Here is a 23,859-nt window from a genome sequence, read left to right as displayed (position 1 = left end):
CTCGCGGAACGGCATACCGAAAAAAAGAAAAGCTGACTTATGGCGACTACCTTAGTTTTTACTTTATATAGCTTTTCCCTTAATTCCCAAATCGAAGGCGAAGCTTGCAGTCTACAAAAGCAGTTATAATGCGTTTGTAGTTTCTAGCTGAAATTCTTTATAAAATTTTGAAAAAGGGTTAACTATGTCCCTAAACTAATCGAAAAGGTCTAGATATACCCTTCGTTTAAAGTTTGGTTCAGTCATGTCCTCGTCATCAAAAATTTGGTCCAAATATGCCCTTATGGGCCTTAGTTGTCATGTTTGACATGTCCAACTCATTTTTCGTTTCTTAAATGCCACATGGAATTGTCATGTCATTTTGACCTTACCACATGACATTTATATGAAAATGGAAAGATATTCAAAGTCATAAACACCTAATTCGATACATATATCAGTCCCATCTTAAATAAATTATCCGACCTATTTTCAACAATTTTGTTAATTTTTATTTTTTGGGATAAATTTCGAAAATGAGTAATTGATTAATAAAAAAATAAGAAGAATATGAAAAAAAATATAAAATTAACGCCAAAAATTTACAAATCATTTGTAGCGTTATTTCAAAATAAATAAAATTAAAAATGGAATAGTTTGACTTCATGTTGTGATTATAGTTTGACTTCAGGTTGTGATTAAGAATTGTCATCCATAAATCTTATTTTCTTTTTTACTTTTGGGTGTGATCGTATTGAAATTGGCAATTCGATCGATATAGTCTGCCTTATTCTATCTTGTTACGTGTTTGCTTGTCTTTTTAACAACTTTACAGAACCACTATAGTATTTAATGCATATGGTATTATCATATTTTGAGTTAGAATAGTTTTTTCTTTATATATCACGTTCAGTTTTGCTAACTTTAATAAATTCATTCTGTATACCTTTATAGAGATCAAAAAGTGTTTCATACGTTTATAATTTTAAGGTCCAACTATAATCAATGTGCATATGAGAAGATCTCATTTTGTTGCTGCATATTCATTGAAGAGAGCAATTTTGGAAAAAAAAAAAAACAAGATGTGCAGACGCCTGAAAATATAGTCTTCCATTAAGATGAAGAATTTCATCGTCATGACTCATGAATTATACATGGACGAACATTCGATCTCCTTGGTGGAGATAGAGTGATATGATCATACAAGGATTGTGATCGGTAGATGATATTTTCTATTTCACTTACTGATACTCTTGGTTTAACAAATGAACGCGCCACTTCCAGCATGGTTGCCAGCTCTTTCTTGTACTTTATAGGTGGTGATTGAAGAGAGTAAACGAGGAAATCAGTGTCTCAGAAAATAAGAATAACTTACTGATGCAAAATAATACTACCTCGTTGATAGCTCCTGTCTTGATTTTCGACTGCATAATGCACCACTTCTTGAAATGAACACCTGTTGAAAATGCAAAAGGTAGTTAGTTTAACTTCATATCACATTCCACTCTTAAGAATCTGGAAGTTTTGGATTTTGAACATTCTAATGTTCATAATCATTCAAATGGAGTAACTTTTATCAAGGAAATTCGATGTTCCATGGGCAGCTCCCAAATTATGCACTGGACTGACTGTATCATGCTAGAAACTCAACAGAAAAGATAACTTTTCCCGTATGTGGAGTTCTCTTTCGTTGTGAAAGCACTAAGAAGCCCTAAACTCAACATGCAAGAGACAAATAGATTACGATCTGTTTTGATTCCAATTGTGGTACCAATACTCCATCATAGTTCTGTGAGAGTGTAGCATTAGGGTGTGACAGGCAGATGATTTTTCCAAAAGTATCAAAGATGAGAAGCAAAATGATTGGTTAAAAGATACTCTAAAGATGGATTTAAGTGGTAACCAGTCAACTTCTAAAATGGTAGACATAGTTCTGGTGATAGATATATAGTACTTGAAAACCTCTTCACTGCAAGAATCTATCATCAAGGATTACAGAAGAGAATGCCCCCCCCCCCCCCCCATAAAAAAAATGCTATTGGAATTTTGATGTAAATTCAGAATGTGAAAAATTCACATAATCGGTCAATCCATCAAATGGGAGAAGAGACCCGGGCCAGTAGGTTAATTTTGGCATGCAAAGATGATGAATAGATAGCAGCTTGTACGCATCCAGCAGAACAAGAAACCAAAACAGAAGACACTTACCAGCTTTTATGTCCAAACTGCAAAATGATTCAGAAGTTGTTTCTAAAAACCACCTACAGTGAACCTGATTGAATAGCAAAACTAATCAGGGATTAAGATAAACAAGGAGATCTCTAGGAGGTTGATTCAGAAGTTGTTTCTAAAAACCACCTACAGTGAACCTGATTGAATAGCAAAACTAATCAGGGATTAAGATAAACAAGGAGATCTCTAGGAGGTTTGACATGTATAAAAAGTTGCATAGAAGTGTACTATGAAAAGAACGTTGCCTGACACCCAAAGTCACTATTACCTCAAAGCATGACCCAAACGGAACATCATGGGCCTGTTGCACAGTCTCAAATACCTATTGGAAAAGTTAAAATATGTCTTAAGCATACTTTCGTGACCAGTAACATATAACATTGAAGGTGGGATATTAGAATTACAAGAGTTTTCTTGTCCAGTGATAAAACAACATGCTGATACTCCGTCACTGCTGTATCTGGAGGGCACATAGGGCTGTTACATTTTGTTCTGAATGTTATTTCTCTGACTTGACCATCATAATCATCAGCAGAATTCCATTGACCAATCTAAGAAAATGAAAGACATTCAGTATTTAACTCGAGCTAAAGCAACTAAGTAAAAAAATTGCTATTGAGATGTGAAAGGCACAATGGAGCTAGAGTAATTTAGCTCTTCGTGTTACTCTAGCTCTTAGCAAAACTAAATACAACTACTAACCCACAGACCCAAACAAGTTGAGGTCAGCTACAGTCTCACAAAGATGATGAAAATTCTCTACAATAAGTTTCATAATCTTGAAGTCACTTTCTTTTTGTGTTATAAAGTTTCTTTGTTTCTATACTATCTTTCATGATTAAAGACCTCAATGTTAAGTTGAAAATTACTGACAAAGCCAATTCAAAGGTGGTGCACATAAGGAGCACATAAGTCAGACTTGAAGAAACTTAGGTGAAAAGACTGCTAGCTGTATTAATAAGCTATAAAATTCTAACTGATAAATAGATAATTCTACTCTTCTTCCTCCACTACTGTGTAAAGGTCCAGAAATAACTACCTAGTTATTGTCAGCTCCAAACCAACCATTAGAGTTTGGTGCCTCATGATTTTGTAGTTCTGGGTTTTAATCCAGAAGATGCCACAATAGTTGGTCTGAATTCACTCTTATGTGAGCCCTAACTTTCCTCTCCCATTCCGATGTGAGATTTGTCTAAAGCAAGCTTCATAACGACCCTTATCTAGTTCCTATTACACCTCACCCTCTTAGGGACTCAGCATCTTTGCTGAGATTTGTCACACCATCATACTAGGAAAAAACGGCTTTGATACCACATGTGATGGTTCAAGCCTAATTGCCAAGGTATTGTTAGCTCTGGCCCAACCTTTGTGGCCTCAAGGTTTTGCTCCCTTTGAATTTAACCCAGAAGGCACCTCGATAGTTGAGTCCTCATCTCTCCCTCATATGGTTCCTAACTGTCCCCTCCCATTCTAACGTAAAATTTGCATAAAACAAGTTTCATAGGGAACTCCCTTCTGTAGTTCAACTGCCAGCAATCCATGGGCTATTACACTTTAATCCATGGGGATTTAGTGTCTTTCTAAGGTATGCCCGACCATCATACTAGGGGAGGTAATGGCTTTGATACCACATGTAACTGTTCAAGCATATTTCCATGGTGTTGTTAGCTCTGAGCCAACCTTTAGAACCTCAAAGTTTTGTTCCCTTGGACTTTATCCCAAAAGGCAGCTCAATAGTTGAATCCTACGCTTGCATTTATATGGGCTATAACTTTCCCCTCCCATCCTGAGTTGCTTAAGGCAAGCTTCACAGTCATGGACCGTTGGCAGTTGAATTCGAAAAGGAGGTTTGCAGTGAACCTCGTCTTAGGCTAATCCCACATTGGAATAGGAGGAGGAAGTTCGGGTTTATATAAGGGAGAGTTCAGGATTCCACTGTCGAGAAGCCTTTTGGTTTAAGGCTTAAGAGAACAAAACCCTCAGTGTCCCAAGATAAGACAATACATATTGATATTGATTGACATATTGATGGGGAGCCCCCTTGCCACCAAGTATTGTTTTTTTTTGGATTGTGAGATGCAGTTTAACTTTGTGGTGCAATGTCCAAGTGACCTAAGAGTATTTCCTTGAGATTTTTCTTTTTCTTTGCTAACCTCTTCCAAAATTTCATCACCCCATAAAACAACCTTGATCTCTTCCTTCAGAATACCTTCAATTTATCCATTACCTTTCCCTTTAACCTCTTCAATCCATTTCAAGAGGCCTGGGCATATCTGCACTGCATTACACTTTATGCACTGTCACATTTAACACTTTCCATCACTTATAGAGATGTTGAACATGATCATGTTCACTTCTTTCTGCCTAATCTTGATTTTCAATTGTAAAAAGATACCGAGAACTGCACAACAGGAGGTGTAACCTGATAATTGGAATGGCCAGATTTTGAGCTTTTCCTTTTTTCACTTGGTAGTTACTTTTTGCCAAGTTGGTAGACGGTACTACCTTTAGCCAGGTCCATCCCCCAGAGCATTTTAGGTGAGATACACCTTAACTCAACAAAAGAAAACCGCGAGAGACCGGTACTTATCAAACCTCTTCGCTCACACACAAGAAAAAGAGAGGAGGAGATATTATATAGGGGGAGGTTGGCCATAAAATTCTTGAATTCTGGAATTTGAAGAACACCAAAAAGCTGCTTTCACTCTAATTTACTAAAAAAAATCAAAACTAACTCCAGTTTATATTCATGGCCAAACACAACTCCAATTTTCAAATATAATTTCACTCTGAAAACAAAGCTAATTTTTTCAAATACAGTTTTCATGGCCAAAGGCCCCCTATAAAGGAAGATATAAGAAAAACCTCAAGAGTGTAGCTGGAAGTTAAAGCCGAACCAGAAAGGCCTAAAGAAGCATGAACTGGAAACATGCTGTAGTCAACGAAATGTGGGGCTTACCTTGAGATTGAAATCTTTCCCTGCTGCACGGTACTCATTAGTGAAATTTGAACCATCAGCCAATAGCAAGTCAAAAAATTGCTCGGCTGTGCATGTCAAACCATCCTTGCAAATTTCAGGAGTGTCATAAATCTTGGAGAAAGGAGTTCTAGTCCCAAAAAGTAAGATTAAATATCCTACGTACATTATATATACCAGAGAGGACTTACATTATCTACACTAGAGAGGACTTCTTCTTTAATAAATGGTTGCGATTTCTGAATTTTGGTCACACTTTCTTCCTGATTTATTTCCATCTTTTTACATCCTTTAACTGAGCTGCTATGTGCACGCAATGCTGACTGTTCCATCTCCTACAAAGAGAAAGAAACATTTAAAATAGGAAAGAAATCATGCAAAGCCAACTCTAACAGACAGATACAATTTAAAATGTAAAAGTAAAAACAAGGTTACAGAAAATATGAACCTAAATAAAGAAAATGTTTCTCATGTTCCGGCTGTAATAGAGAATACAATAAATGCCAATATAAATAACGAATCTGAATGTTGATTCAAGAAGCTTACAGGTAAATATAATTGCATTTATTAAAGGAGAATAGAAGTAGATCAGCAAAAACTGATGTCTACCAGACAAAGCAGTACTTTTATATCCTTCGCAATTGTGCTCAGATATATGGTCTTGGAAATTTTTTTATAGGATTGCGATTGCCAAAACCATAGAAGACAAACAATCCAAATCCTCCATCAATATGGGACAGTTAGCACCCACCCACACCCAGGCCTGACAACGAGAGTGTGGACACATAATATAGGGCCGAACATTGTGACACATAATAACATGGATGAATTTGGCTTTGATACCATGTGAGAAATATAAACGAGAGGAAGAGTTTATGGTAATGTGTGGCATATTAGGACTCATGCTTCTATCTACTTATATACAGAAGTTCCAATGAAAATATTTCCACTTGTCCAATATGGTACATTATACAAAACTAAACTAGCTCATCTTCTATCTTACACTCCCCCTCAAGTTATTGCATACACTTCATATGAGTTGAGCTGGTTACATACATAACTAACTCAAGGACCTATGAGAGTTTGGTATGTATATAGCAAACTGATCGCTGGACTTTATAAAGCTCGTGGCAATATATCCAGAGAATGAGAGTATCTTTTCTCCAACAAAGTGATAATCAATATCTATATGCTTGTATATTCTCATAGAATACTTGATTGAAAGCAATACAGGGTGTAGCCCGGTTATCATAGATAAGTTCAATTCGGGTAGTCTCTCAAAACTTCAGTTCTTTCTATAGTTGTTTGGTCCATATAAGCTCACTAGTCGCAATAGCCATGGCTCGATATTCGGTTCACTAGTAGAAGGCATAATTAATAAACAAAAATGTGCTCTCTCTAACAACTTAAGCTTTTTAGATGAGATATTTGCAAGGGAAACTTACATAAATATACAATATTAAGAAAATATTTACCATTTATAGCAATAATAATTTTTTTCACTTGATCACTTTTAATACATCTATAATACAACTTTAATTCATATTACAGAAAACAGTTTATAAAACACATGTAATACAAGTTTAATACATATATATTGCATACATAATTCACTTTTAATACATATTGCAGATTTATCATAGTATTGTTATTTGTTGCTATAAATGGTAATAAATGAAAAGTATCGCTAAAATTAGTAATTATTTATTAAAATGTATTCATTGAAGTAATTTTTCCTATTTGCAACTATTTTCGATAAATAGAAATTAGTCAAGGAAGTTCCACAAACATAATAAGCATCTTTCTTTACGCTCAGTGGTGCAACTAACAAGATATTCAACCGAAGGAAAATCCACTTGTGATGAACGCTAACACATTCAACCATCTCATACATCTCAATATTCAGAATACCTCTTTTATTGACTACAGAAATATTTTGAAGACAGCTAAGCTAAAATCTTCAATTTATTGCTGGTGGTTGTATCAATATTCATTACGGATATATGATAACTAGGACTGCTTGTTGTCTCAGATAACAATCAGAAAAGAGCTTAGCCAAAAGCACAAATACAATTAATAATATAACCTTCTTTTCAGCTTCTAGTATGTCATGACAATTATCTGCTGAACGTTGCAACGATCTCAATGCATGATTCCTATTCCAAAAAGATGCAAATTTATATCTTACTCTACCTGAGATCAAAGAAAGAAAGGTGACTAGCACATCGACCATAATATATCCAGAATATCAATTTCAAAGTCAACTATCTAGCATGAGCAAAATAAGCCACTTCCCTTCGTCTTGAAATTAAATATCCAGTTTTCAGTCATGTAACAGAGAAGTTTCATGGTAATAGAGAAACATATCCGCAAATAGGCAATTTTTTGATTTTATTAAGATTAAAACGTCTAAAACTGAATGCTAGACTAAATGCACATCTGAATATTAAGATGCGCATGAATCCTAATACACATCTAAATATTAAAATGTTGCATTAAGATCTGAATACTAAAGGACTGTTTGTTTTCTCAACATCTAAATGTATAAAAATTATCTTTGTTTAAAATCCAATACATGTAAAATTTACATAAAATTTAAATTGATGTAATATTATATCAATAAAAATATTTTAATTTTTTTATATGATAATTGATGTTAGTGATGACTAACGATTGTGATTGTGTGTGAAATTTAGGATGATGATGACTGATTGTGGTGGTTGTGGATAGTATCTAATGATATAGTGGTTCATAGTAGTGATTAACTGTGGTTGGTAGTGGTGGCATCTAATAATTAGTAGTGGAATGCTACTGATAGCTAATGGTGTCAGTGAATGATGATTGCGGTTAGCGGTATATAATGTTGATTAATGATGGCAATTATCGATAGGCTTAATGGATGTAATAACGGTTGAGGCGGTGATGATTGCAAATGATGACTAATGGTGATGATTTTGGTGATCGACTATAATGGTGATAGTTGTTGGGCTTAGGATGGTTGGTGGTAATGATTGACAAATGGTGGCAGTTGTGGGTGGTGGGTGAAAATAGATGGAGTAGTGGTGAAGTATCATCTTAATGATATTAAGACTTTGTTATAGATCTTAATCATTCAGACCTATTCAGATCCATTAAGTGGCTGTAAAATAAGAATAGCAAACACACTCAATGATTAAGATCTTGAATGATTAAGATTCAAACCTTGAAAACAAACGGACTTCATGACTGAAAATTGAATATTTAAGATTAAGACTTTCATTAAGTACAAACTGTTAACTTATAATGTTTTGCATAATAACAAATTACCTCGTGTCACAGAAATCAGGACTAGTGTATTTGTATTAGATACACAAAATCTTGAAGATTCATGCATCAAACATCATATCCACAACCATCACTTAAGAAGAAGATTGATTCACTCAAATCAATCTAACCGGATATTCATCCATTCAAATCAATCGGGATTGAAGCTAAAAAGGAAAAACAGGTTTCACTCATAAAAATAGCAAGTAAAGCAAGAGCGGCAAATCAAGTGATTCAAGGAATCAAATCAAGTTTGATTTTCGTCTGACATTACTGGATCTTAATCAAAGAAGGAAATTGAGGAACAAAATCTGTGAGATTGATCAGCAACATCACTTGAGGAGGAGATTGATTCAATCAAATCAATCTTAGCGATTGACTCAATCATATTAATCTAACTAGAGACCGAATCCATTTGTATGAAGCCAAAAAGGAAAAGACAAACTCAGTCGACCAAGATGACAAGAAGATCATGAGAAGCAAATCAAGGAAGATCACCATGTGATCTCAAAGATATAAGCCAAGGCACACACCAGCTTACTGAAAGAAACTACGACTCTGTTTCAAGGCAGACTAGACGTTGCTATCACTCAATCATGAAAGATATTCTCAATCAAGGATACGTTACAAAACTTGATCGATGGAAACGCCTTGGGTTTTCCTATTAGAGCTAAATTGGTCGCATTACTCAACAACTGAACGAGCGCAACTTCACTTGAACTTATGTTGTAATCTGCTTTCATCTTTCATAAAGTTTTGTACAAATTTGAGTGAACAATTGAAAAAGAAAGGAGAAAGAAAGATTCTGAGTGTATTGAAAGATTTGTACAAATTTGAGTGAACAATTGAAAAAGAAAGGAGAAAGAAAGATTCTGAGTGTGGGTTATACAGGTAGAGGCTGTGTCAAAATAATAGATCTGATTTGCATATCAGTTAGGAGTTTAGGTTCAAATCTTTGTATCACCTAAGTTCTCCTCAAGCTCTAAAGGAAACTCTTGAAACCCAAGTGGACTGGACTAGGCACCACATCGGTGATCCAAACTAGTATAAACATCTAGTGTTCTTTTATATCATGTACTTTGCTTATTTATTCTTGGAACTTGTTGTATCAACAATATTAAAGGGTAGCCCAACGTGCAAAGCATCCCGCATCAGCAAGGTTCAGGGGAAGGCCATGTAGACAACCTACCCTAATGCAAGCAATAATGATTGCTTCCACGAATTGAACTTGTGACTATAGATTCACAGAGACAATTTTACCGTTGCTTCAAAGCCCCCTTTCATATCGACAATATTCACAAGTTCAAGGGAAAAAAAGGCTCCATGCTATGTTATAGTATTACAATAACAACATACCCAGTGTAATTCCACAAGTGGGGTCTGAGGAGGATGGTGTGTACGCAGACCTTAAACCTACCTTGAAAGATAGAGATGTTGTTTCTGATAGACCCTCGGATCAAGTTATGTTATATAGTGTATGGTAAAATTTTAGTTTCTTGAGACGTTCACATTATTTTGGTCTTAATGGGGAAAGAAGAACATGAATTTTAGGATGGATTAAGTACTTCGGTAGAACTTCTAGACTCGCATGACAACAATAGCAGTGCTAATGGTTCTATGACTATCATAGAATATCCTCCTAACACATCATAACGTAAGACCTATCAAGGAGAAGCTCACTCACAGCAAGCCAAACTTCCCAGTTCTCTTAAAACAAGAGGAAGATGTGTTCCTAATAAACGGAAAATAAAGTTAAAAGATCTAATTAGAATACTAACCATCAGGATTTCCTAGAGGAGGCACCCCATGGCCACCAGCACCCATGCGGAGAATTACTGTAACAGCAGGATTAACAAATGCATGCTGGCTCCTCCTAATCTGAAAGAAAGTATTCTTGCTGATTTCCCGCAAATGGCCCAAATAAACATTCTGAGAATATTGACAACTTGGAAACAATAGTATTTGAAAACAAATAAAGAGAATATCGTACCTCATCTATTTCTGCAAAAGGAATAATTACCTGTAAATGCAGAACTGCAGTCAAATATGCTAACAAATTTCCAGCATAATTGAGATTAATTACCAAATATCGAAAAAGTACAGTTGTGACCAGTTATTTCTATGCTAAGAACAGGAAGAATAGGGTACACATCCACATAACCTTGAGAATATAACAAAAAGAAATAGTCTCTAATCCAACACCAAAGGAGAGACCATTTTATGGTGATCTGCGCCCCCCCCCCCCCACCCATATACACACACAACACAAACCATTAACCATGCTCCAATTTCAAAAAAATCCACAGGGTAAGGTGACATTTTAAAATTTTGAACTAGGATTCTTGATGGCATAAATATTCAGTGGATAAATCAAATTGACAAGCATTCAACTTAGAAAAGTTAAGATAAAAGCAGATTCAAAGAGTTGAAACTTAGGAAGTACAATTAAAAGATGGATCTGACCTTTATTTGCTTTGAAAATACATTTGAGTGGAAGCAGATATGCCATGTTGAGACATATATACGGCCATGATACAAGAATGACCTTTCGAGAGCACATGAATAACTATGTTTGACAACCTGAAATAACTACAATGATTAGCAACCGACTCACAACAGTCCAAATTTTCCAACTTAAAGTTCTTCCAATCCAAGAGTAATTTATCAGTAAAAAAATTAGCTCTTGCCTCATCAGCAGGGAGATCAAATATTGTTTGCAGAGGCCCAGGTTTCTGATGAACTACAGTAGGTCCTTGTTTATCCAAAGTGATCCTTCTACGAGCATTAGCGTAGCCATTCAAACCTCTAAACCAACCAATGAAGAAGGGGGAATAAGATTCTTATCTTCTAGTTAAGATGAATATTAATCTTTTACGGAACAGTGATCCACCGGAAGGATTTACATAAATTTCTCTCTGACAAATCAAGAATCTTCTAATAATTAAAACAAAAATTGATCTAAAACAAGTCCCATATGACACTTCACAGAGTGTAGTAATGCTCATAAGTTGTAATGTTGCTTTAACTTAATTCTTTTTTTCTGAACTATAAGTGTCATCTAAACATAGAAAATGAAGCTAGAATAAATATAGGCATAACACATAAATGTGCCCTTTAACTTGGCTTCAACTTTGGATGTGACAAATAGACACTTAAACTTGTATAAAGTCGAGCTACAACATGCTTTATAATAGCTCACATAAGAAGCAAAATTTTAGGAGGGTGGGAGAAAGTAAGATTAGTTTAACTGTTTCGTTTTCTTCATCGCCACAATGATACACATTCTTGATAGGAAATACTATCATAAAATTCCTAATTGCACGTAAATACCCAACTCCACTTGTAGTAAGAGTATGTACATGCTGATGTAGCCACCGTGGACCAAAAAGAAGGAGCCCTATGAAGGAAGAATAGCTTATTATGTATTCTAATAACTGACACTAGTCTCATAAACAACAGTCAAAATTCAAATAAGAAATAGCCTAAGGTACTACCAATAAGGGGAGAAAAGCAGCACCTTAAAGATTTGACATTGATTTTTGATGTTTTAATATGAAGATAAACCTGAAAAAGAAAAAAGATAACGGCCATAATTTTCTAAAAGCTAACCTCCAAAACCACCAAAGAGAAAATGTTGCGTTTATTGAAAGCAAAGAGGTAGTAATCAATAATACCTGTCCTGATGAACTGTCCAGGGTATGCCATTCCGCATCAGTTTGACCTTCATTTTCAACAGGTATCATTACTGAACCAAGAATAGCATTTTTCCAAATTATATCCCAGTCATATATTGTCACGTTAATCTGTCAAACAATCAAGTAAATGAATTATTATGAAAGAAAATAAAAACACGAAGCCAATGTAATATTAAACGTTTAAATAATCAAACGACAAATACATAAAAGTAAATCTGAAGAGGATTACAGAACACACATTGCACTAAGTTTGTGCTTTATGTCAAAAAAATTCTGGATAGCTACCTCTACTGGAAGCTCATCAACAGAGAAGTTGAACTCCTCCCCCCACATAGGATTTCTTGAACCAGGAACCATTGAACTGCAACACTAAGAAGAGTATAACTTGTGTATAATACAAGAGCGATAAGCATCTGAACATATTGTATCACAACTTTCTGGAACTACCCAAGCCTCGTCGCAGATATTGTTGACAACAATCCACTAAAAAAAAGGGTTATCTTACAGTTGACCTTGACTTGAACTACCAATACATCTATTAGAGAAAAAGATCGTCTCAAAATTAAGGCTAACCAACAAAATAAATATAAAAAGTTGTTCATCTGTTCTCTCCTTTATATCATGTCAAAAGGAGTTCATCTAATTTGGACACTATTATGAGCGTCATCATAGTTGTTTATACTATTGTTTATTCCCATAAGAATAAATTGATAAGAACTCAAAGATCACAAGTACCTAAAACACAATCATATCTGGTACTAGACTAGCATGCACTACCAATAAAAGGAAACCAACTAAGATGAATAAATTGACCAAAATAAAAGAGGCATCCTTGTCTAAGCAAAACTGAATATCAATCATAATGGAACAAATCAACACCAGTAATGTTTTATCATCTATTATACGTAAGTGTATAAAGATATATATCCTCTGAACAACATTATGACAAATGTGGTATTTGATGATGCAAGTTGGTTATATAATCAACAATAATAGAAAACCATATGCATAACTACACCTAGACAAGACAAACTATTTATACCACCAACCCAAGACAATAGGATAATAAAAATAGACATAATCACCTAAATCTCTTTTGTGAGCCACAACTGATGATTGCATATGGATCTGAAGTCCCATTCAAATTAGCAGCAGTAAGATTTTTAGCAGCTAACAGTTCAACCTGAAATATAAGAAAGAGTAGCAGTCAACTACAAGTTGCAGATATAGGCCATCACATGAATAATTAGTGCAATTAACACTTCAAGTAACAGTAATGTTGTACAACACCAAATCTAGATATACGAGTTATAAGTGCATGAACATGGAATACAAATATACCTTGATTAGATAGGCAGAAGTAGTTTGAGAATCTCCTTTTAACTGGCTCATCTACAAAATAAGTGCACAACTGCACGTCAAAGAAGTGGAAAATTACATGATGAAAACGAAACATAAGTTTATAAATTATCAAGGGGAATTTTCTTTCTAAGAACATTGGAAATTCCTACTAGTTACGGACCATTGAGGATTCTTGAGAAGCTTAACATATAGTTTGTGTTGCCGAACAGATAATAATCAAGTACAGTTAGCCTTCACGAATGGTACAGTATTATAACTATATAAGAAGTTGCATGCAATTTAATAACTCTGCTCAAGCTGAATTTGTTTTGACTTGGAAAGAATATTCTCAGTAAGAATTCAGAATGTACATAATCATACATTTGCTCCTTAGCTCCTTTCCATGAACTATATATAACAAAACCATGCTCTATGGATGCTTTTCAAGATTAAGCTAAGTACAAACAAAAACTACGAGAAATATTATAGTCTCCAAAGCTTAATTACTTAGTTCCGTTATAACTTCTTATATTGGTCATTCCAAATCAGAATTAATGAAAATTAGTCCATGCGAAATCAAATTTCAGCTTATCATTTAATCGACAATCACACATGACACTTTAGATCAACTCTACAAGTGATTCATTTTTTTTAACTTAAAATTTTATTAAATATCATCACACCTCTATCGAGAACGCTTTAGCAGTGATCTACTACTTCATATTCTAAACTTCCTAATTGGAATATAATTTCTTCACAAATTACAATTCCTAATCCTCACTTTAACTAAACTCAATTAAAACAGGATAGTAATACAGGGAGATACATAATTTTGAAATAGTAAAAATAAACTATTATGTATGTATGTGTGCGTGTGTGTGTATATACATAGTAGACTGTACTTACACTAGCCCTACATGCTGGATCATCCTCCACTTTCTCACTTCTGACAGTCGGAGAACCGTCAACCCGAGGGCGATAATCAACTATATCACCTCCGCCGAGGTTGAAGAACCAGCAAGAGAGGATGACGAAGGACGCGGCGGCGACGGCAACTTGCACCTCCCACCACGACGGCAAGAAAAACTCCAACGCTGCCTCCACTATCATCTATTCCTCCAGATTACACCGAAAAAAATAAAATGCAGAAGGAGTAAATAAGAAGAAAAACTCCTTGCAGGTTTAATATAACCATAATTTAGAGCAGAGACATTCTTCTTCTTCTTCTTCTTTTCTGTGAATAAACAATAAACAGTGTCAGTGTGTGTGTGTGAGAGAGAGAAAGACGCAAAAAGGGGGAAAAAGGGAGGGAGCGTGGGAGGCGTGATTATAAATACAGAATTTAAAATGACGATTTTAGCCCTGTTGCTTTTTTGGTCATTGTAGAAGTGTTTAGCGGAGGGTTTAATGAAAATATAACGAGAGTTTAGGGGTATTATGGAGATTTGAAGACTTCTAACGACTATAAAATATTACGGGAATTGGTATGATGATTCAAATAGCATATTGGTTACTTGTTCCCTTTTTCCATGTGAGTTTTTGCTGAATTTCAACTTTTGTTTTTGTTAGCATTTAAATTATGGATAAAATAAATAGATAAAAAAGTTGAAGGTGAATCCATGTCTATTATACCGACACTAATTTTAATTCTGTCTCGGTCTTTATTTACTTGTCTATATTTTTTTTTTACATATTTCTATTTACTTGTCTATTTTGACAAATCAAAAAATGATAATTTTTTTTTATTATACTCTTATTTAAATTTCTTGAAAATTTTTAAGTTTTAATTTATTGTTTTTGAAATCATATTTAATAAGGGTAGAATTATAACTTTCTATATTCTTAATATGTGTGTATTTTCTAAAGTGGACAACTGGATAGGAAATGGCAATATTAGTTATGCACTTGTGAATAAAAAAGTGATTATAAAAATAATGGGTGATATTTATTTATTTTTGTAATTTGTGGAAAAGCAAAAGCATTGGACGAGGTGTGGACAATGATGGCTAAGAGAGAATAATCATTATGATGGCACGGCGCACAGCTTAAAAGGGCTACTATTAACTTGTTTTATCAACATGTGGATCCAGATTCACCATTTAATATTAATGAGTTTAATTTAAGGGTTAATAATATTTTTAAATTATTTGAAATATATATATATATATATATATATATATTTTTAAATTATATTTCAGCTTAAATCTATTATTTTTGTTGAATTATTGGGTTAAAAGTTTCTTTATTAACAGAAGTTATTAAATGTCATGTGAATGTCACATGGCACGCCAATAGGATTTCACAGCCACTTAGTCTATTTGGCAGTGGAACCTTCTTAGCGTGTAATATGACATCCACATGACATTTAACAACTTCCGCTAATAAAAATGATACTTTTGATCCAATAGTTATACGAGAAGAATAATTTTGAGTTAAAATATAGTTTAAGGATAAATATGAAGTATTTTGGATAGTAACCATTTTTTTCGTTTAGTCTATGTGGCAGTAAATCCCTATTGGCGTGCAATATGACATGATATCCCAATAGCATTTAACAATGTTTGTTAATAAGAAGGGTTTTTTTGACCCCAGGGGCGGAGCTATAGTTGCTCCAAGGTGTCCAATTGAACACCCTTCGTCGGACAATTTCGTTATATATACAACCCAAATCTTCCTTTATATTGTTATATTAAGTATTTTGAACACTCTCAAAACTACTATTGAGCCGTAGCTCAATGGTAAAGTGTGCTCAATACGTTCATAATACCCAAGTTCATTAACATTTTGTATATTTTAGTTAATGTGGTCTTATTTAAAACAGTTACTTAATTAAAAAATGAAATAATTTGTATAGAGCACTAGCTTAGCGGCAATACTGTACAAAATTGTGTTTGACACTAAGGATCAATAGTATGACAGAAAAGATAGTTTTAAACCGAAATATAGTTTAATAATAAATATGAGCTATTTCGGATAATTTAGGATATTTTTAAGTCTTTTCTAATTTTTTTAGATTATTTTTTCTTACATCAAAAGTTTATGAGATACAATTTTTTTTACAATTATTTATAATGAAGAATGAGATTTATGTACATTTTATTTTTTCACATTCTATTTTATAAATTATATATGGTATGCTATGGCTGAAATATAAGTTTTAACGTTTAGTAATTATGAAAAATAGTAAATTCTGTCTAACCAAACACAATATATCGAAAAGTAGGCAAAAACCAAGTTTTCTTTTCTCATCTTCAAAACCCATTATGTACTCTAAGTGAATTCTTTATGATTTAAGAGCCCGTTAGTACGAGGGATATATCATAATTCATTTTCAAAATTAATTACAGTTAGCTTATTCCGAGATTAGTTATTCGGAATTGTATTATTACTTCTATTCTAATTCAAAGGGGTGGAATTATGGTTAAGAACTTATGAGAAATTGAAAAGTCACGAATCAACTTGGTTTACGATAGGACTTTGAGGGACGTCTTCTTTTTCCCTTATCTAGCAAGTCACACCTAATCGCCGTTGATGCCATCTTGATAACTGGGACCGAATGTCTTATCATAGTTTGTTATGGCTCAATCCTTGTATAGCACATATTGGTGCACAGACCCCTTTCTTTGGTGTAATAACAAACCAACAGAAAAATGTAGAAGCAGACTGAACAAATAACCTTAGTTGCGCGGACTCTTCATTTTTGATGTCGCACCCCTCGGATTATTCAAAAATATACTACTTTTGGCAAATCCGACACGCACCCATTGGCATTTTTTGAAGAGTCCGAGCAACATAGACGCATACCAGAGCACCAAATAACATTGTTAGATTAGACTAACACTATCTGCTTCTGGTAATGGCAAGAAATAAGCACGTGGATGAATATAACAGCAGGAAACACTAGAGAAACAGAGAGTAGAGCCAGTTGAGAACCTTCATGTTACAAGTAGTATCAAGGAAACTTCAATTTGCAGGGAAAAAACAGGCCAAAGGACACTAATATGAGTAGACATACTAAATTTTCGCAGACACAAACACCAAAAGATACGCTAATCAGTCTTGTTCTGTTATCGCTAAGAATATCACCAGTGTAACTTGTAGCAACCAAACAATTATTTTCACACACAGTCGCACCTACAAAAATGATCTGGTGGACCTACAAACAGGCAAGGTAAATGCAATGTCAAAGGTAGTCAGGGAATCAAGCCTGAGATTGCAGGGTTGACAAGAAAACACAAAAAGCACCCAGAACCTCTATGCATATTCTCATTAAGGAAGAAAGTAAAGCAACATGTATGATTGGAAGAAGAATTGTATAAGTACCCAATTAAGTTACCTTCAAAATACATCTGTCTTGGGGAATATTGACCCTCTGGACTCTCTAAAAGGTTCTATTATAGCAAGAAATCTGGCACAAAACAGAACAGGTAAGAGCAACTGCATGCGAAATCTGAGTCGCTCACTCATGCATTCATAACCACACAGACCACTGACCACACCTGGATAAGAACCTCCATAGGAGACACCAATAATCAAATCAATAGAAACATTGGCGGGTATTAATTAAAAAAAGAAGATGATGAAGCAACACGTCCAAATCGACGCCCCTATGCAGTGCTCAAATTTCCAGAACAACTGCAGACCTCAAAAATAACTCCAAACACGATTGAGCAGTGCTAAATTCCATACTTCACCCAAACAGATCTTTAATTATCAAGTATAGCAGAAACAATTACATGACTAAACCTCTCACCGAAAATAACACTTATAACTTTCAAGTTCCAACACATGAAAACCCAAGCAATTCCACTAAAACCAACTGATCAATTGCAAATGATTAACCAACATCCCACAATGTAGAGGAAAAATACATCACAGACCCCAAGAAGGAAGACACATTAACTACACACCCGAAGGAAAACAAAAAACATAAAGTTCAGAATCACCACCAGGGGAAACCAAAAACAATAGGGATTGTATTATGCTATTTGTGTTGAGAATCTGATTTGTTACACTGGTGCATTCATCCATCGGACCCCAACAAAGGCGATGTTCTACCTAGATTCAGCAGCGACGGCAACCCAAAGAGCTAGATTTTTCGGGCCGAGTTGTACTTCAGACAAAAATGCCTGGCTTCCACTTCCTTCATTCTACCTTGATCACGGAGCTTATTTTACAACAAGCTAATTTTGGATTAAAAGGGTAAATTCGCTCAGCTGTTTCAACAACAAACCAACAACAATGTAGTGGGGCGCCTAGCTAATTCATCACAAGTTCATTTTTGACTGTGTTAGTTCTGTCTCTATAGTTTTACAATCAGCTGTGGTGTCTCCTAGTCATTTCCAGCATCAACTGCCCTTGATTCTTCCTATCAAACTGGCAACTAAACGGCAGACCATGTGCTTGATTGTCAGAGACGTATAAAAATGTGTATTCCTTGACATTGATTACTGGAAGTAATACTGAGACTGAAACTCTTGAAAGCAGGGACTCACCTCATACTAGGAATGCCAAGTCAGTGGAGAGAGTGAATTTGGTATCAACACCTTTTTTTCAATGCTGAAAATAAGGCGTTCGATGAAATGTCACACGCAACAATGAGCTCTGAAATTCCTGATCTTAACACTATTGTCCACGAGGGAGAAAATCTTTGCAACTACAGTGCGATGATAACTTCTATAAAGATGTCAGCTTGAATGCCAAGGTGCCTACAGCGAAGCGATGTTAGGTAATGCGAAAGAATCAAATACTGATGAGGAGGACAATCCACGAGATAATGTAGCTTTGTTTGATTAATGTCCTAAATGGGATACATTGGGTTTTTCTAGTTCCTTTTTCTAGCCAAGGTACTGTAATGTTGAATGTGAGTATGCAAATTGCTGCAATCGAATATCCATTAGATGGTGTCTTATGGGATCAGACTATTCCGTGTTAACATAATTCTCTTGAAGAAATGTATGGGGGTAAACAACTTCAGTGTTGCCTTGCCTTGACTTTAGCTTACACAAATGCAATTGAGTCGATACTGGGCAGGAGTGCAATCTTCCTAGTTTCTTGTCGTCTAACTAGAGAGGGTGTGGTAATGAGGAGAAAATGGAGGAAGTACTCCAGGTAAATTGATGTAAGTTCCTCCAAGCAGTGAACATATACTTGAGCTGTTAGGCTCTGGTTTGCTATGTTTGGTCTAGTCCTTAAAGCAAGGTGACTTCGGCATATATTCTCATTGATCCTGGCCCTTATCTTGATTATGTCCCAATCTATGCAATAAACCCTACTTTTGGAGATGGGAAATCTATGGAGGAGGGTGCTGTAACAGTACTATTTGAATGTCCAGGTGTGAAGTTCCTACTGGGAAATCATATAGGTTTGTTAAGGTTTAGTTCAGCTTGTTTGTCTGTCAATCTGCATTTGGCATATCCCATGACTATGTGACCATTTCCTAGTTCCAAGAGTCCAGGCCTAGTGCAAATATAGCAGGTTAAGCTACGTATAATAGAATCTTCCCTAGACTAACACATAGAGGACACCCTTTTTTTCGAGTTTCCATCCTAAATTCATCCTCCTAATTAGTCATGTATAAAATGCATAATCATGACTTGAAAGGGAGATTTAAAAATAGGTACCAAAAGGTTCATCTTTATTGCCAATCACTGTGTTTTTCCCTATAGCCTAAACATAATTGCAGCATTATGCTATGCGATATAATGCAATGGTTAATGACCCTAACGGTTACACTTCTCCACAGATAACGTTGTGTGGTGGAACCCATGAGGGACTTGTGAGGTCCAGATACCCAGTACTCGAACCAGGACTTTCGTTAACATAATCTGCCCAGTTCAATATACCCACTTTCAACTCAGGTCATTTAGCCACATTTCACCACTTAAAGCATATTGCTTATCTTGACAAATCAACCCCTCATATATGATAAAATGCCTAAACTTAGTAAAACTCGACAATGATGTAATTTCAAGTAACGCATATCAGCTAAAATCCAAATCTCAAGTTCCACACCAATCAAATCTAATACAATGTGCGCACACAACTAACCAACCATGCCAAAGCAAAACCCTGGCAAAACCAATTCGGCATTGCTCTCAAAATCCAGTAAGTTCAGTTACCAGTATTTTAGATCTGCTCAGTTTGCACATGAGAGTCTCTTAAATAAGAACAAAAAAAGTAAACATATACCTTGTTGAGAATGAAGGACACCGTCCCGAGAGCTCGCAGTAAAAACACACCAACAACTTTAAGTGCGCAGGAGAAGCAATATCCCTTGAACACACTTCCACCTCTTTTTTCAAGGCTTAGAACTGGTAGATTTGAGGCCTACAAGCCATGCAGGAAAAGCAGGACCTGTACCCACTTTTGTTTATGTCGACTGGGATGAAAATAAAATAATACTACACAAATGATCTTAGGGCAAACATGGAGGACTTTGGCTACTTAAATAAGAGAGGAACTCACAAATCCAGAGGAAGAATCAAGAGAATAATGACTACCTCCAAACAATTGATGCTTGCCCTCCTCCTTTTCCGGGCTTGGGACCGGCTGTGACTTGACAGGCGGAGTTACAAGGGTTCCACACAAAAACAATGCACCAACTATGCCAAAACAATGACTACTGAGCAACAAAACAAAAACAAAAAAAAATACAGCTCCAGCAATAATCCAAGGACAAACATAAAAGACAGTAGGAGTACCTAATAACTCTCAGATCAAAGGAAATAATTCCCTCATAACAAAATCAGGGACATACAGACTCGGACAACTAGTAATGAAAGCAATAAAGAAACATGCAAAACTGATTTTCTCCATGGAAGGAACATTCCAAGAACTTGTACCCAGTGCAAGTACTAGCATCTATATCATCAAAGTCCAATTCTAACAACATAACAACCAAGATTACCGTCCACACACCACACCGCACAAGATCAAAACCTGAAAAATAATAGACAAACACAGAACAAAGAAAAGCAACATCAATATTGATCAACTAGGAAAGATGGCATCACACAACACCTGAAACAAAATGAAGAAAGCAGCTCCAGACACCAACTCTATTTATAAAGCAACAACTTGGAAAACTGATGACAAACACACAAAAGAACGTGAATCTAAAAAAGATGCCAAAGCACATAAGACTGCTAATCTGTAAACAGAAGACCTAAGCAAGCTGTGTGCAAACAAAAATCTAACACCTTTTTCACGTAGACAAAAGCAAGGAATAAAGGAGGATAAGAACCCGTATCCTATAAGGAACTGTGTGTCATCATATGCATTCAAACGGAGCATCTCAGACCTAGCCAGAATACAAAGAAGATGCGGATTGAACACTATAAACCTTAAAACTTAACAGTACGTAAAAGCCACATCCCTAAAAGAGCAGAGAATTCTTGCATTTTGTGTTGCTAAATATGGAAAGTAATAACTAGATACGTCAAGCGAAAGAGCAGAGAGAAATTAGCTTTACTTAACATTGCCAGGGACATCTGTTCAAATTCGTGATTGCTAAATATCGAAAGAAAAGGATACCTTAAGTGCAAGAGGAGAGAGAATCGGCTTTACTTATTGAGGTAAAAAGAGTCCAAAGATTCTAACATCTGCAATGCGGGAGAACACCACCAAATGAAAAGAACAAAGGTGACCAAAGCATCACATATTAGAGATCAGACAACCTCTTTTTTCTAGAAGCCAGAAAGACTTACAATGGTAGCAGTAGCACAAAAAAACAACAACCTCGGAACTGGAGATCAACATCTCTAACATCATTACAGAAGTTGGATAGCTTCTCATTTGTTATGGCTCAACCCTTCTATAGCAGATACTAATATACAGACCCCTTTTATTGGTGTTATAACAAACAAAAGAAAATATAGAAGTAGACTGCACAAATAATATAACACATACCAGAGCATCAAATAACATTATTAGATTAGGCTTACACCGTCCCTCTAAATAAAGCCGCCTCTGGTAGTGGTAAGAACATAAGCGTGTGGATGAATATAACAGCACAAGACACTAGAGAAACAGAGAGCAGTGACAATTTAGAACCTGCATGTTACACAAGCAGTTTCAAGGAAGCTTCAACTTGCAGGAAAAAAAACAGATATCTTCATCTAGAGGACACCAATATGAGTAGATGTACTAATTTTTTGCAGACACAAACACCAAAAGATAGCTATTCAATTTTGTTCCATTATCACTAAGAATATCACAGTACTTGTAGCAAACAAACATACATCTTCGCAAGGTAAATGCAGTTTCAAAGGTAAGACAGGGAATAAAGCCCGACACGGCAGGATCAGTCAACCATATAAACTCAAAAGGCACCCAGAACGCATATTCTCATTATCCCCTCCTCCCACCCCACACAAACATATAGAGAACTATAATTCTCTGCACTGGATAATAGACAATGTTCAAAAATGTCTACGCTACATCCCATAATGCGCAAAAGAATCAATTTGAAGCTTCATACAGAAGGCCAAAAGGAGGGTTAAAATCTAAAACACAATAGCATTTCACAACAACTGAGCAAGATAACATATTAAACCTCCCTCCTTAGCCACTTAATCACAATAAATACAGAGCATCAGCAAAAGAAAAATATAAAAACTGCCTTTAGTTCTTATGAACATGAAGGCATAGGGAAATTGAACAATCCTACCCAAAATGCTAACTCACTAAAAATATATCATATTAAAAAGGCATTATCATAATACCAAAACCAATAGGAACGAAAAACACACAGAAGGATATAAATAACCAAACCACAACAGCTACCAAAATAATCTTTGCTTAGAACTAAATTCGTTGATGCAACAGAATTCACAACTGGTCAACGGCGGAATCCACAACCAACTCACCCACAGACCCACTCTCCCTCCGAAATAACACCTAGATTAAACAGATTACAAACTAAATGACTACTTGCCAGTTCACAGTATGAAGAACAACTACGAATGTTCAAGAATGAAATAACAAGAAAAGTCAGATTACAAACGAAAAGAGGACTCCCTAAGCAACTGTTAGTACGCACCAAGGAAAATGTAAAACATCAATAACAGGACAACAGGACACCAATGCCCTGCTCAAATTTCCAGAACACATCACTTCCCAAATCATAAAAAGAGAACGTATGAAAAAAATAGACCTACGCACCCCAAAAAGAACTCCAAACACAATAAAAAAGTTTTAAATTTCATACCATAAATCAATCAGATCTATAATTTTCAAGCTGGTCAGAAAGAATCACAGGACTAAAATAAGGATAAAATAACCAAACCACAATAGCTAAAAAACCACTCTTGCTTAGAACTATTTTCCTTG

General features: G+C 35.3%; 1 protein-coding gene and 1 long non-coding RNA gene across 6 annotated transcripts; both read right to left on the bottom strand.

Annotated features, from left to right (window-relative positions):
* Window positions 1-1,064: 1,064 nt before the first annotated feature.
* Window positions 1,065-15,091, bottom strand: LOC101248488 (BAG-associated GRAM protein 1). 5 transcript variants are annotated; one of them, XM_010323937.4, is made up of 18 exons: window positions 14,434-15,091; window positions 13,528-13,597; window positions 13,272-13,369; window positions 12,472-12,547; window positions 12,166-12,294; window positions 12,009-12,055; window positions 11,179-11,296; window positions 10,955-11,071; window positions 10,482-10,511; window positions 10,270-10,369; window positions 7,275-7,381; window positions 5,380-5,523; window positions 5,171-5,275; window positions 2,616-2,762; window positions 2,480-2,533; window positions 2,188-2,251; window positions 1,374-1,435; window positions 1,065-1,287 (listed from the first exon to the last, which is right to left on the bottom strand). In XM_010323937.4, exons 2-18 carry the CDS (start codon window positions 13,576-13,578, stop codon window positions 1,114-1,116), a joined length of 1,623 nt encoding a protein of 540 aa, XP_010322239.1. In that variant the 5' UTR covers window positions 13,579-13,597; window positions 14,434-15,091; the 3' UTR covers window positions 1,065-1,113. The 5 variants fall into 5 exon arrangements, with proteins under 5 accessions (XP_010322239.1, XP_004241139.1, XP_010322238.1 ...); XM_004241091.4 differs by having other exon boundaries at window positions 13,528-13,578; window positions 14,434-14,841; XM_010323936.4 differs by lacking the exon at window positions 2,188-2,251 and having other exon boundaries at window positions 13,528-13,578; window positions 14,434-14,791.
* Window positions 15,092-17,408: 2,317 nt separating this feature from the next.
* Window positions 17,409-20,854, bottom strand: LOC104647980 (uncharacterized). The gene is made up of 3 exons (XR_003247209.2): window positions 20,719-20,854; window positions 17,864-18,038; window positions 17,409-17,683 (listed from the first exon to the last, which is right to left on the bottom strand). It is a non-coding gene; the product is annotated as an uncharacterized lncRNA (long non-coding RNA).
* Window positions 20,855-23,859: the final 3,005 nt, after the last annotated feature.

This window comes from Solanum lycopersicum, chromosome 6, assembly GCF_036512215.1.
Source record: "Solanum lycopersicum chromosome 6, SLM_r2.1".
NCBI classification, from domain to species: domain Eukaryota; kingdom Viridiplantae; phylum Streptophyta; class Magnoliopsida; order Solanales; family Solanaceae; genus Solanum; species Solanum lycopersicum.
The sequence above is the reverse complement of the archived record's forward strand: the minus strand, read 5'-3'. Positions and strand labels throughout refer to the sequence as shown.